We start from the raw sequence: 13,318 nt of genomic DNA on the forward strand, positions 1-13,318 counted from the left end.
CTTATTTCTCAGAGAGAAGTGTAATGGTTCAGAAGTGTAGCTTTGTTCTTTAGGATCAGATTGCAATTGAATCTAGAAGTGATTTTGAAAAAGAGGAGTAATTTTTAAAAATATGATTTTTATAAATAATTTGATACTGCAGTAAATTCAAAAAACATCATTGCAGTAAGTTCTAGTTTTTGGATGAATCTCCAATTAGTTAAGAGATTTATTGAAAAGTACATAAAAGAATCATATATACAATCGATCAGGGGATATAAATAAGGCATCGAGTAGTGGCCACATTGCTGGTCATAATTTTTTCTGAAAACCTTTTTTATGTAATCAAAATCACTTAAATAAGTGTACTAAATCTAAAATTATTTAATAAATTAAATTCTTTAAAGTAAATTAAATTTACCAGCATAGTTTTAAAGTCTGGCTAGAGCACTATAACAAGCCTTACCCCCGATAGTTAAACTGACCCAACAACCACAAAATTGATCAACTCTTCCAATATATTTATCCAACAACCACATTACACCTTCACTAGATCACCTTTGCAGTGAAATTAGTGAAAGAGAATTAACACGGCCATGGAAACCTCAAAGACAACTTTGAAGCTTCTCATCAACAAAACGGAACGCAAAGTTCTTTTCGCAGAAGCTGACAAAGACTTTGTAGATTTCCTCTTCTACGTCCTCTCTTTGCCCGTTGGCACCATCATTAACCTCTTGAAAAATAAAAACACGGGGTGGTGTCTGGGTGATCTTTATCGAAGCATTGAATCTCTGAGTGAAACCTACATGCAATCAAACGAAAGCAAGAACTCTGTGCTAAATCCCAAATCTCCACTGTGTCCCAATGAAATTCCTCTTTTGTCGCTTGATAATAGCCATGAACCCAATGCTGTTCTGAAATTTTTCTCGTGTCCTAATAGCAATCACTATAGCAGTTCTCACTTATATGTGGCTGATGCTCCGTCGAGGTCTTGTCCTGGTTGCGACGCAACCATGAACCACGAGTTGACTTTTGTTCCTCCGGAATGCACAACGGCGGCGGATGCGGAGAGAGGGTTTGTTAAGGGGGTGGTAACTTACATGGTGATGGATAATTTAGAGGTGACGCCCATGTCTACTATCTCTTGTATTACTTTGCCTATAAAGTTTAAAGTTATGGATCTGAGTGCCCTTGAGGAGCAAGTTGTCGATTTTGGCATTGATGAGGTATATTGTTAATGTATTTCCTCAGTGATTATTTGATTGGGATTATGTATTCAATAACCTATAATATTTTTGTATTCAATTTATTCGTGGATAGGGTTTGAAGTTGCTCAAAGCATCTATGGAGTGCAAGAATGTTTTGACAAGTGTTTTCTTGGGCAATATGGAAGATTAAAATTTCAAGACTGCAACTTTCTATTTTTAGTATGACAATTAATGCTTGCAGTATGGCCTGTAATTTTCTGTTCTTATATTAAATCTAGTATGTAAATAAATTAAATATTGTTGTCTCTCGGTGTTTTGTTTGTGATATATATTTATATCTTTTTCCTCTTATCTATTCATAAGAGCTTTTTGTCTTATGAATTTACATTTTGAAAATCTCATATGTTAAATTTAAACGTAACGGATGATTGGTAAGATAAGAGTTGTTTATGACATTTTAGAAATGCTTTGAATGTTTAACTATGTCGAATATAAATTAACTGATAAATCTATTAGAATTGAGCTTTTCTGGAATTAAGCTCAACGTGCCATGGTTGCCAAGACTATGCTTCCCATACATTCGGAAGATTTGAACCCTGGATCTCAGGGATAGGAGAAGAAGGTGATTGCCGATAAAACAATGAGTGATTTGACGCATTTAATTAGAAACATTCAATTTTGATGATTGGATTAGGTTAAGTTCGTTAACATGAACCTACAAAACCTAACTCAATCCAAGAAAAAAAAAATCAAGTAGATATTAATGTGAATTGTCAATTGTTAAAACCCAATGGTAACTCTTAAAGTTGAACCATTTTTATTCATCTACAAAGTATCATTTTCAATATCACTCTGTCAAACCTGACATTGATTCTAATTTTTTTAGGCTTAAAATTCAAAAATTATACCCTCTATTTTCACTAAAAGTAAGTTAATAGATATTTAGAAATTACAACATTTATTTTTTATTTTGTTTTGGTCTGATTTTCGTTCAGCGCAAAATACTATGAAAGCTTCTCTCTTGGAGATGGTTTTCTAAAGAGGAGGGCGACCGGAATAGTAACGATGCTATTTTTCGGTGCAAGTGACAGCTGAGACGCCCCTATGACCATAAGAAATAGTCGTTAAAGACAACGCGGGAGACGATACTATGACGGTTAAGTCAGTGAGAGGTAGGATGGAGTGAGGGGTTTCAGAGAAAACCTAACACAAGAAGAAAGTTGAGTGTTTTAGGGATAAATGAGTCACTTACGTCTTTGTGAGACCAACCCGATCGTTTTTATGTGGAGTGCCCCTAAGGGCATCTTTCAGTGTCATTATGAACACGTGGTAGACCACTGTTGGGGAATTCCCTCCTCAAGTAGTGTTTTTAGGCAATTCGGCCATTTTGGTGGATATTATTCTGTGTTTGAGCTGACAACTGCCAATTTAGGAGCAGTTAGTGTTGGCAAGGTGTCCCTAACACCAATTGGGTTATTTTAAATGAGCCAATTGGGTGGAGGAGCACGTAAGCTTTCTAGAGTGGGTATTGGTGGGTTGTCCATGGTCTTCTTTTCCTTCTGACTTGGGCGGCTCGCAAGGAGATATTTGGGAAGCAACTTATGTGGGGATCATACTACCATGCAATGGCGCGGCCATACCATAAAAGGGATATTCCGTTATTCTTTGATGACTTGGGTGGTTGATGTCATCTTCCCGAGATCTTCCCATCTCAACTTCCCTTTTCATCTTCCACTTGTTAACTTCCTTCTCAACATCCCTTTCATTCTTTGTCATAGTTTTGAATCACATTTCCCATGTGAGATCTTTCCATTTCTTCAAAGTCTTCCCCTTCATCCTCTTTTTTCAGCTTTCCTTTTATCTTTTGTCATGGTTTTGAGTCAGACTCCCCATGTGTCATGCCCTCAATATCTTTAGCCCATATTTCATCCTCAATGAAATCCTCTTAGTCTTCTTTAGTAAAGAACGAGATGAAGGAGACTAAATTTTTACTTGAGGGATCATGCAATGTGAGGAAATCTTCTCATTGAGGACAGTTTCTGTGAGGGTAGACCTTTGCAGCATCGAGGTTGTGTATTTTGTCTCTTGTCCTGGGTGTCTCACATTAACTTTAGAATTATGCTAACCCTCTTTCTCTTGTGTTTTCTGCCAAAGAGTTTGTCAAAGTAGGAGATGCCTAAGATGGAAAGAGATTCCCTATAAGTTGGCTGGAAGGGAGTTCCTAGTTTTATTAAATGGGCAACAAGTTTGACTCGGCGATCTTCCCCTCAGGCCATAAAGGGCGATGTCTAGGTGTTTTTTGAAAAAGCTTCTTCATCCATTTCTGAGAGTGCCTCGCAGGGCTTACCCCCTTGCTATGCAATTAGATTAGCTGTTGACAAAAGGAAAAGACTAGTTGTCAATGATCCTATTCCCTATCCTCATGCAAGCTTCATAAAGAAAGTTTGAATTCTTACATTCTACTAGGAAGACCTCACAGTGTCAACTGTTAGAGGAAGCTACCCAGAGCTTTCTTCAGGTTGATCCCAATTTACTTTTCTCATGACTTTGGCTAGCTAACGTCTTATGTAATCCGTTTTTTTCTTCATATTCCCTCTTTTTTGGTTGTACGTAGACTGTTATGCTCCATGCTCATGTCCCGAATCAAATGTTGGAGTGGAACTCCTAGATGATGGCAAAGGTGATCAAGCTCTGCAAGGAGCTAACAGGTTCTAGATAGTGCTCTTGCAAAAGGGAGAACTCCTTTAAAAAGTAGTTACGTTCTGTTTGTGACGAAGGGAAGAGGGCCAAGGAGAAAGTTAAAGAGGAGATGCTCGATTCGGACAGTTGGCTTAATGTATAGTGTTGAGCTATTTTTACTTTATTTAAGCCTCCGTATTCCTCAAAACTTCTTGATTTAGGGAGGACCCTACTCACAATCCAAGTTCAACTCCTAGTTATCAACCTAGCACGGAAGATAAAGACTCAAAGGCAAGGGTGTTAGTGATAGGGCATGAGATGAGAGAGAGGGCCGCTTGGAGTAGCTTATTGTTGCACCTAGGGGAGTTTGCTTTATTGGCCGCACTTGAGGAACATACATCATATGTCGTATTAAGGCCTTTGTTCTATGTGCCATGCTTGAGGGATGTGCAATTTCACTATGCCGGGCCAAGTATGTACCTTTGCTGCACTCATCGTGGCATTTACCTTATCTAGGCTTGTCACCGTGGTCGGGGAATTTATTTTATGTGTAAGGCCCGGGGCTCGTTGCCGCACCTAGGGCATCCATTGTGTGTGTCGCACTAGGGCATTTATAATGTATGCCACACCTGGAGCTCATTACCATACCTCGGGCCGTATGTATTTTGCCACGCTAGATGGAGCATTTATTTTTGTGGCGCTCATAGGGGCATTTGCCGTGCCCCTAGAATTTATTTGATGTGCCACACTTGGGGCTCATCACCGTGTTTATGGCATGTGTATTTTTTCATGTCGTGCGGAGCATTTATCTATGCCTCACCCATTGGGGCATTTACCGCTCATAGAGATCGTCATCGTGACTGAGGCATTTATATCATTGTTACGTGGGATGTTCTCAAGCATACATGGTATTTAGAGATTCAAGCAAGATAAACTTAGCAACACGAGGGCATCCCCCTTATGTGTGGGATCCATATCGCTTATACGAGTAGTACGGGATCCCTTGAACACCCTGTGGGGTGTTCCCATCATGTGTGCGCCCTTATCATAGAGATAGTAGATATAATGAAGTTCTTGAATGCCATATGGGATGTTCCCATCATGTAGGGACTCTTAGAATGGAGATTGCCCATTTCTTTATTACCATGTGGATTTGATCCCATAATATGGAGACTCTTGTAATAGACTTTTCCTTGTCCATTTACGGTCCCATGTGGGGTTGATCTCATCATACGGGGACCCTTATAACAGAGATTACTCGATCTCTTCACCGCGCCATGTGAGGTCGATCTCATCATGCGGGGACTCTCAAAATGGAGATTGTTTAGTCCTTTTATTGCCATGTGGGTTGGTTCCATAATTTAGGGACCCTTATAACAAAGATTAGGTTGTCCCTTTACCATGCCATGTATGGTTGATCCTACCATGTAGAGAGCTTTTAATAAATATTGTTCGGTTCTTTTATTGCCACATAAGTTGATCCCATCATGTGGGATCTTTATACATCATAGATACAGCGATATTCCCTTCCATATATTGTTGTCGTGTTGGGAGATAAAATAAATAGCTCGATATGTACATCTTCTCAATAATACTTCTTTGTTGAGAAAGAGGCAACATGTACGCATCATCTGAATGGTAAAAAAAGGTGGTATGTACGCCTCATCTGAATAAGCAAGAAAAAGGCATCACGTACGCCTCATCCAAGTGGTCGAGAAAGAGTTGGCATGTATACCTCATCTGAATGGTTATAATATTAGTAATTCTCAAATTGAGTACGATCCAGTCGAAGTCATAAAAAGCTTTTCCCTGGGAAAAAAACGTAAGGTAGAAACTACAAAAGTGAATAGATATATCGGCCCTTTTAGAGATCAGCTATTAAGATAATACTCCTTATTACTGGTAACATGTTGATTATTATTAAAAATTGTTTAATTATCAAGCGATAATATGGTATTTTATGCTTATATTATAATTTATATTTTTGTATATTAGGAATTATTAATTATGTTTTAAATATATTTAATTTTGTGTATTTTTATGTGTTTATTAGAAAAATATTAATTTCACGTAATTCGAAGCTCCAAACAGATAAACGGAGGTCAAATTTGGATTCCGGAGGTCCGAAAACCTTAAGATCAATTAAGATCGGCTTAAAATTGGGCTTGAGTAAAATAAAAGTTGACTTTTCCTGTTGACCGAGCACTGATTGGATGATGAAATGACCTTACAATAGATATGAGTGCATGAGATAGCTGGCAATTTTGACTAAATCTCAACCGTTTATCATTCAATGGCCATAATTGTGCCATGTGGCAATTGTTGGTGAAGCAAGTTGTAGGATCTTAATCTTTGTATTTGGGTCGACCCGATCCACCCAATAACCCGCTAAATCTCAACCGTTCTTTGGCCAAATCGGACGAGTCAAACGATGCCACGTGTGATGTTGACTTTTGAAGTTTGACAAGCCATTGGATCTTGATCTAAAGGTTGTGAGGAACACATGCATGAAGCTTATGATGGACCGCAACACACTGGATTATGAATTTATTTTTCTATAAATGGAGCCTAATTTTATGTTTTTAATCATCTCTTTACAACTCTCTTCTTCTCAAATTCTCTCCATCTCCCTGTAATCTTGATTTTCAAGTGTGTTTTTAATATTTTGTATAATTATTTTTATAAATAAAATTAGTTTTATTTTCAATTTTAGTTGTTTTTATTACTTTTAATTATAAATAATTCAATTTTAATATTTCTTTTTTTTTCAATTATGCTCAACTAAATAATATTAGTTAGGGGAATGTGAAACTCTTAGGAAATAAATATGATTTAATCAAATTCTATTTTTAATTTTATAAATTAAATTATTTTCTATTTAATTTTATACATATTTTATATTTTGAAATTTTGATTTATTGTAAACAAACAAATGAATTTGGCACAATAAATTCTTAATATCTTAATATAAGGTATGGTAAAATGGTATTTTGACTTATTGTAGACAAATTAAATTTTGGCACAATAAATACTTAATCCATCATAAAATTAAAGGGAAAATAATAATAATTTATATAATTAATCTTTTGGGCAATAAATCTAAAAAAAAGGCAAAAAGAATTTATCAAGTTTTATTTACTACTAAGAGTAGATCCACAACCTTAACTAATTCAATTTCATAGTTTCATTTAAATTAAGTTGTTTATATTCAAGTTTAAATTTTAATTTTTATTTAAAATAAAATAAACAAATTAAATTTTTTCTCTGTGGATCGACCTCGGACTCACCGAGTTATAATACAACAAAATACTCTTATACTTGGGAGTTAAAAATTACTTTTAAGTTGTGTAAGTTTTTAGCGCCGTTGCCGGAGAAAAATTTTTATTTGGTTTGTTTTTTCGTTTTTTATTTTTCTCTTATATGTAAATTTTCGTTTGCCCCCTTTTCCTTTTCTTAAATTCTCTTTTATCCCCACATCTTTCATAATTCTAGTTTTACCCCAACAATTCTCGCTCATTCTTCTCATAATTACGTTTGGACCCCAACATCTTTCAGAAGTTTCACGTGCATCCCACATGGGTCAATTCTAAACTTCTAAAAATTACGGTGTGGCCATAAAATTAAAAATAATTTACAATAGGATCCCTAAACGAAATTCCTCAAAATAATCAAGACTTGGACTTACATCTTGGACATATTTTGGACATATTTGGACTTATTTTGGATTTAATTGGACCAAACTAACTCTAACTACTAACTCTTAACTTACTTACTGCTAAGTCCTAACTTTTTTTATTTCAGTTATTTAATTTCTTACATTTATTTTATTTCGTATTTTTTTATTTATTTTTACTTTATTGGTGGGTTCAACCACCAAACTAACTACTAACTCTTAATTTTTATTTTCAGTTATTTAATTTTCAGTATTTATTTTATTTTGTATTTTTTTTGCTTTATTTTTTTATTGGTGGGTTCAACCACCATTTTTTTAGTTATTTTATTATTTTTCATTTATTTTTATTTTTATTTTTTTGTTTTATTGGTGGGTTCAACCACCATTGTTTTTCTTTTTTTTTTCTTTCGCATTTATTTTATACTTAATTTTATTGTTAATTGGTGGGTTCAACCACCAAAATTGTTATTTAATTTTCTTTTGTACACTTATATTATTTGCATATATTTTTTTATTTTCAATTTGTAATTAGTCTTTTTAATTTTGTTATTAATTTGTGTGAATATTATCTTTGTGACATAACCATTGCATGAAATGTTTGTCTCGATCTTCAAGTGCCAGGTTAATTCGTAGATCTCAATCTCCACCACCAATCATGGATGAGAACCAAGACGAAAACTTTGTGCACAAACCTAATCCTCAGATTGATCAGGGAGATAATCATTCTCAACATGGGCATGATCAAAATCAACCAAGAACTCTTAGAGACTACATGAATCCAACCAGAACCGGAGCACCGTCATGTATAGTATTCCCTCTAGAAGCATCTCGATTCAATTTTAAACTAGGTATTATCCAACTTTTACCAACATTTCATGGTTTAGAATCTGAGAATTCATACTTGCATCTAAGAGATTTTGAGGAAGTTTGTAATACATACACGGACCAAAATTGTAGCATGAACATAATTAGATTAAAGCTTTTTCCTTTTTCATTAAAAGATAAAGGTAAAACTTGATTACAAAACCTTAGATCTGGATCAGTAAGAACTTGGAATAACATGCAAGAACAGTTTTTGAAAAATTCTTTCCACCTCATAGAACAAATTCTTTTAAAAGGCAAATCACTTCTTTCACTCAAAAAAATGGAGAAACATTATACCAATGTTGGGATAGGTTTAAAGAGTTGCTTAACATATGTCCACATCATGGTTTTGAAACTTGGCTATTGGTCACTTACTTCTATGAGTGCTTAATACCCCAAAGTAGATAGGTTGTTGAAATGATGTGTAATGGTGAATTTAGGGATAAAAATCCTGAGGATGCACTAGATTACCTTGACCAATTAGCTGAAAATGCACAATATTGGGATATTGTTGGAACTTTTGAATTGAAAAATAAACAATAACCATCTCCATCTAGTGGAGGAATCCATAACCTTAGGGAAGATCATGATTTACAAGCAAAATTTGCATCCCTAGTTAGGAAAGTTGAAGATTTGAAGCATAAAAAGAGTGATCAAGTAAAATCTGTTCAAGAAATTGCATGTAACATATGTAGTTCGAATGATCATTTAACTCAAGATTGTCCCACTCTGCCTGCACCTAAAGAATGTCTAAATGATCAAGCTAATGCCATTAACACCTTTAATAAACCAAACCCATATTCACAGACTTATAATCCTGGTTGGAAAAATCATCCAAATTTCAGTTGGAGGAATAATAATAATGTACAATCTTCACAAGCACCACCTCCACAAAATTTCCAAAATGCTCAGCCTTATGCACTATATGTTCTACCACCATGGAAAAATCTAGAAGACACAATGCATTCATTCATCATAAAGCAAGATGTTATTAACAATCAAAATGCATAAACTTTCCTGATTTGAAATACACTCTTACTAAAATTGTTTCTGCACTCACCATTCAAGAAAAAAGAAAATTTCTAGCCCAACCACAACCAAATCCTAAGATTCAACAAAATCCACCCACAAACCAAGTCAAGTCAATTATAACTCTTCGTAGTGGTAAGGTTGTTGATAGACCTATGCCTGAACCTTGTGAAAATGATGAAAATTCAAAGGGTAAGGAAGGACTAAATGAACTTACACCTAGTGAAGAAATAACTAGTGTTCCACCTGAACCACCATTTCCGCATGCATTGAATAAACCAAGGAAATCAAACCACTCTTCTAAAATTTATAAAATCTTTAAGCAAGTGAAAGTTAACATTCCTCTATTAGATGCAATCGAGCAGATACCTTCATATGCCAAATTTTTAAAGGACTTGTGCACTGTTAAGAGGAAATTGAAAGTAAGAAAGAGTGCTTTCATGGCTGAACAGGTAAGCACAATTCTGTCTACTAATAATAAGTTGAAATATAAAGATCTTGGTTGTCCTACCATTTCTTGTATTATTGGTGATCACATAATTGAGCATGCTTTACTAGATCTTGGTGCTAGTGTTAATTTGCTTCCATATTCAGTTTATCCTTAACTTAATCTTGATGAGTTAAAATCAACTTCAACTACACTTTTACTTGCCGATAGATCAGTTAAAGTACCAAAAGGAATAGTGGAAGATGTTTTAGTGCAAGTTGATAAATTCATATACCCTGTGGATTTTATTGTCTTGAAAATTGAACCTATTGTGAATAATTACAAACCAATTCCTGTAATTTTAAGTTGACCATTTTTAGCAACTGCTAATGCTTTGATTAATTGTAGGAATAGTTTAATGAATTTTTCTTTTGGGAATATGACTTTGGAATTGAATGTTTTCAACATGTGCAGGCAACCTAATGAAGAAAACGAGAATGAAGATGATACTGATGAGCAAAAAGAATTGCTTGAATCTTGTATTGAGGAAAATATTCAAAAAGGGGATTTTTCTGAACTCTCTGATGTTTGTTTAGTTAATTCAATTGAGTCAAATAAGCAACTTGAACTTGATATTTCCAATATAAATTCGTTGCTTGATTCTATGCAGACTTCACAAAATTACGATGACAAGCCAAAATTTGACTTGGAAGTATTGAAAAGATAGAACAACAAGAAGCACCTAAAATGGAATTAAAACTTTTGCCTGAAGGATTGAAGTATGCTTTTCTTGGAGAAAAACAAACTTATCCTGTTGTGATTTCTTCTACTTTAACAAGCGACCAAGATGGTAAGTTACTAACTGTTCTTAAAAAGTATAAAAATGCAATTAGATGGACTTTAAATAATATTAAAGGCATTAATCCCTTAATCTGTACACATAGAATTAATCTGGAAGAAAATGCTAAAACATGTCAACAACCTCAAAGAAGATTAAACCCACACATGAAAGAGGTAGTCAAAATAGAAGTCCTTAAATTGCTTGATAGTAAGTGGGTAAGTCCTACACAAGTAGTGCTAAAAATCTAAAATCACTTTTGTTAAAAATGAAAAAGGTGAATTAATTCCAACATGAATTACATCTAGTTGGCGCATGTGCATTGATTATAGAAAATTAAATGAAGCCACTAGAAAAGATCATTTTCCATTACCATTCCTTGATCAAATCTTAGAAAGAATAACAGGACATCCCTACTACTGTTTTTTAGATGGATATTCAGGTTATTATCAAATTCCTATAGCACTTGAGGACCAAGAAAAGACCACATTTACATGTCCCTTTGGAACATTTGCATTTAAAAGAATGTCATTTGGGCTTTGTAATGCTCCTGCAACATTTCAAATATGTATGTTAAGCATTTTTTGTGATATGGTTGAACATTGTTTAGAGGTCTTTATGGATGATTTGACTGTGTTTGGAAATTCTTTTGATGATTGCCTTGATAATTTGGAGAAAGTTTTAAAAAGATGTGTTGAAAAAGAACTAGTGTTGAATTGGGAAAAATGCCACTACATGGTTACTTCTGGAATTGTTTTGGGTCATGTTGTTTCTGTTAAAGGAATTGAAGTTGACAAAGAAAAAATCGAAGTCATATCTAAATTGCCACAACCAAAAACAATTAGAGATGTGCAATCCTTTTTAGAACATGCAGGATTTTATAGGAGGTTTATAAAAAACTTTAGTGTCATATCTAAACCACTTTGTAACCTCTTATTAAAAGATGCGTTGTTTCAATGGAATGATGATTGCTAAAAATCTTTTGAGAAAATAATTTGCCTTTTAACATCTGCACCTATTATGCAATCTCCTGATTGGTCTTTGCCCTTTGAATTAATGTGTGATGCAAGTGATTTTGCTGTTGGTGCTGTTTTAGGACAAAGAAAGGATGGTAAGCCTTTTGTGATTTATTATGCAAGTAAGACTTTGGATAGTGCTCAAATGAATTATTCTATGACTAAAAAAGAATTATTTGATGTGGTATTTGCATTAAACAAATTTCGTTCATATTTGCTTGGCTCTAAATTTGTTGTGTTTACTGACCACGCTGCTGTGAGATATTTAATGAGTAAACAAGATGCCAAACCGAGACTAATTCGTTAGATTTTGTTACTTCAAGAATTTGACCTTACCATCAAAGATTAAAAAAAAAAGGTGCTGAAAATGTCGTTGCTGATCATCTATCAAGACTCACATCCGAATTCTGCAATGATATAACACCCATCAATAATTCTTTCCCTGATGAATTTTTATTTTTTGTTACTTCAATGGCATGGTATGTTAACATTGTTAATTTCCTTGTTACATGTAAAATGCCTTTGCAATGGAATGCTCAAGAGAAGAAGAAATTTTTTGTTGAAGAAAAGAAATTTTATTGGGATGATCCTTACTTGTTCAAATATTGCTCAGATCAAATTTTTCGGCGATGTATTCATGATAATGACGTAAGTAGTGTCATTAATTTTTGTCATTCTGAAGCATGTGGTGGACACTTTTCTTCAAGAAAAACTACTGTTAAAATTTTACAGTGTGGATTTTATTGGCCTACCATGTTCAAAGACACATTTGAATTTTGCAAAACTTGTGAAAAATGTCAAAAATTGGGATCAATTACAAGAGGAAACATGATGCCCTTAAATCCCATACTTGAAATTAAAATATTTGACTGTTGGGGAATTGATTTCGTGGGTTTGTTTCCATCATCTTTTGGATTTGTGTATATATTAGTTGCAGTTAATTATGTCTCAAAATGGATTGAAGCAATTTCTTGTCGAAATAATAATAGTAAAACTGTAGTTAAATTTTTAAGAGAAAATATTTTAAGCCCATTTGGAATCCCTCGAGCCATTATCAGTGATGGAGGTAAGCATTTTTGTAATAAGTCATTTGACTCTTTAATGAAGAAATATGGAATTACATATAAAGTTGCTACCCCTTATCATCCTCAAACAAATGGTCAAGTTGAATTAGTAAATAGGGAGATAAAATAAATTTTAGAAAAAACAGTTAACCCAAACTGAAAATATTGGTCTCTTAGACTTAATGATGCACTTTGAGCCTACCGTACTGCATTTAAAAAGTCATTAGGAATGTCACCCTATCGGTTAGTTTATGGTAAACCTTGTCATTTACCTGTTGAACTTGAACATAAATCACTTTGGGGTATTAAAGCTTTTAATTCAAATTTGGATGATGCTAGTAATGTGCGAAAATTGCAATTGAATGAACTTGAGGAATTAAGGAATGATGCATATGAAAATTCAAGAATTATTAAGGCAAGAACAAAAGCATTTCATGATAAAAGAATTTTTCGAAAAACATTTGAGATTGGTCAAAAAGTGTTGCATTATAATTCTCGTCTTCATTTATTTCCAGGGAAGTTAAAATCAAAATAGAGTGGC

The 13,318-nt window shown here is 34.1% G+C and overlaps 1 protein-coding gene, 1 long non-coding RNA gene and 1 other non-coding gene across 3 annotated transcripts; 2 read left to right on the forward strand and 1 right to left on the reverse strand.

The window, feature by feature from the left end:
* Positions 1-454: 454 nt before the first annotated feature.
* LOC102621890 (uncharacterized) lies at positions 455-1,496 on the forward strand. The gene is made up of 2 exons (XM_006485160.4): positions 455-1,205; positions 1,300-1,496. Exons 1-2 carry the CDS (start codon positions 576-578, stop codon positions 1,375-1,377), a joined length of 708 nt encoding a protein of 235 aa, XP_006485223.1. The 5' UTR covers positions 455-575; the 3' UTR covers positions 1,378-1,496.
* A 1,142-nt stretch (positions 1,497-2,638) lies between these two features.
* Positions 2,639-5,374, forward strand: LOC127901731 (uncharacterized). The gene is made up of 2 exons (XR_008053966.1): positions 2,639-3,705; positions 3,802-5,374. It is a non-coding gene; the product is annotated as an uncharacterized LOC127901731 (long non-coding RNA).
* Positions 5,375-8,644: 3,270 nt separating this feature from the next.
* Positions 8,645-8,753, reverse strand: LOC112495903 (small nucleolar RNA R71). Its single transcript, XR_003062310.2, has one exon. It is a non-coding gene; the product is annotated as a small nucleolar RNA R71 (small nucleolar RNA).
* Positions 8,754-13,318: the final 4,565 nt, after the last annotated feature.

Source organism: Citrus sinensis, chromosome 4 (assembly GCF_022201045.2).
Source record: "Citrus sinensis cultivar Valencia sweet orange chromosome 4, DVS_A1.0, whole genome shotgun sequence".
Taxonomy (NCBI): Eukaryota; Viridiplantae; Streptophyta; class Magnoliopsida; order Sapindales; family Rutaceae; genus Citrus; species Citrus sinensis.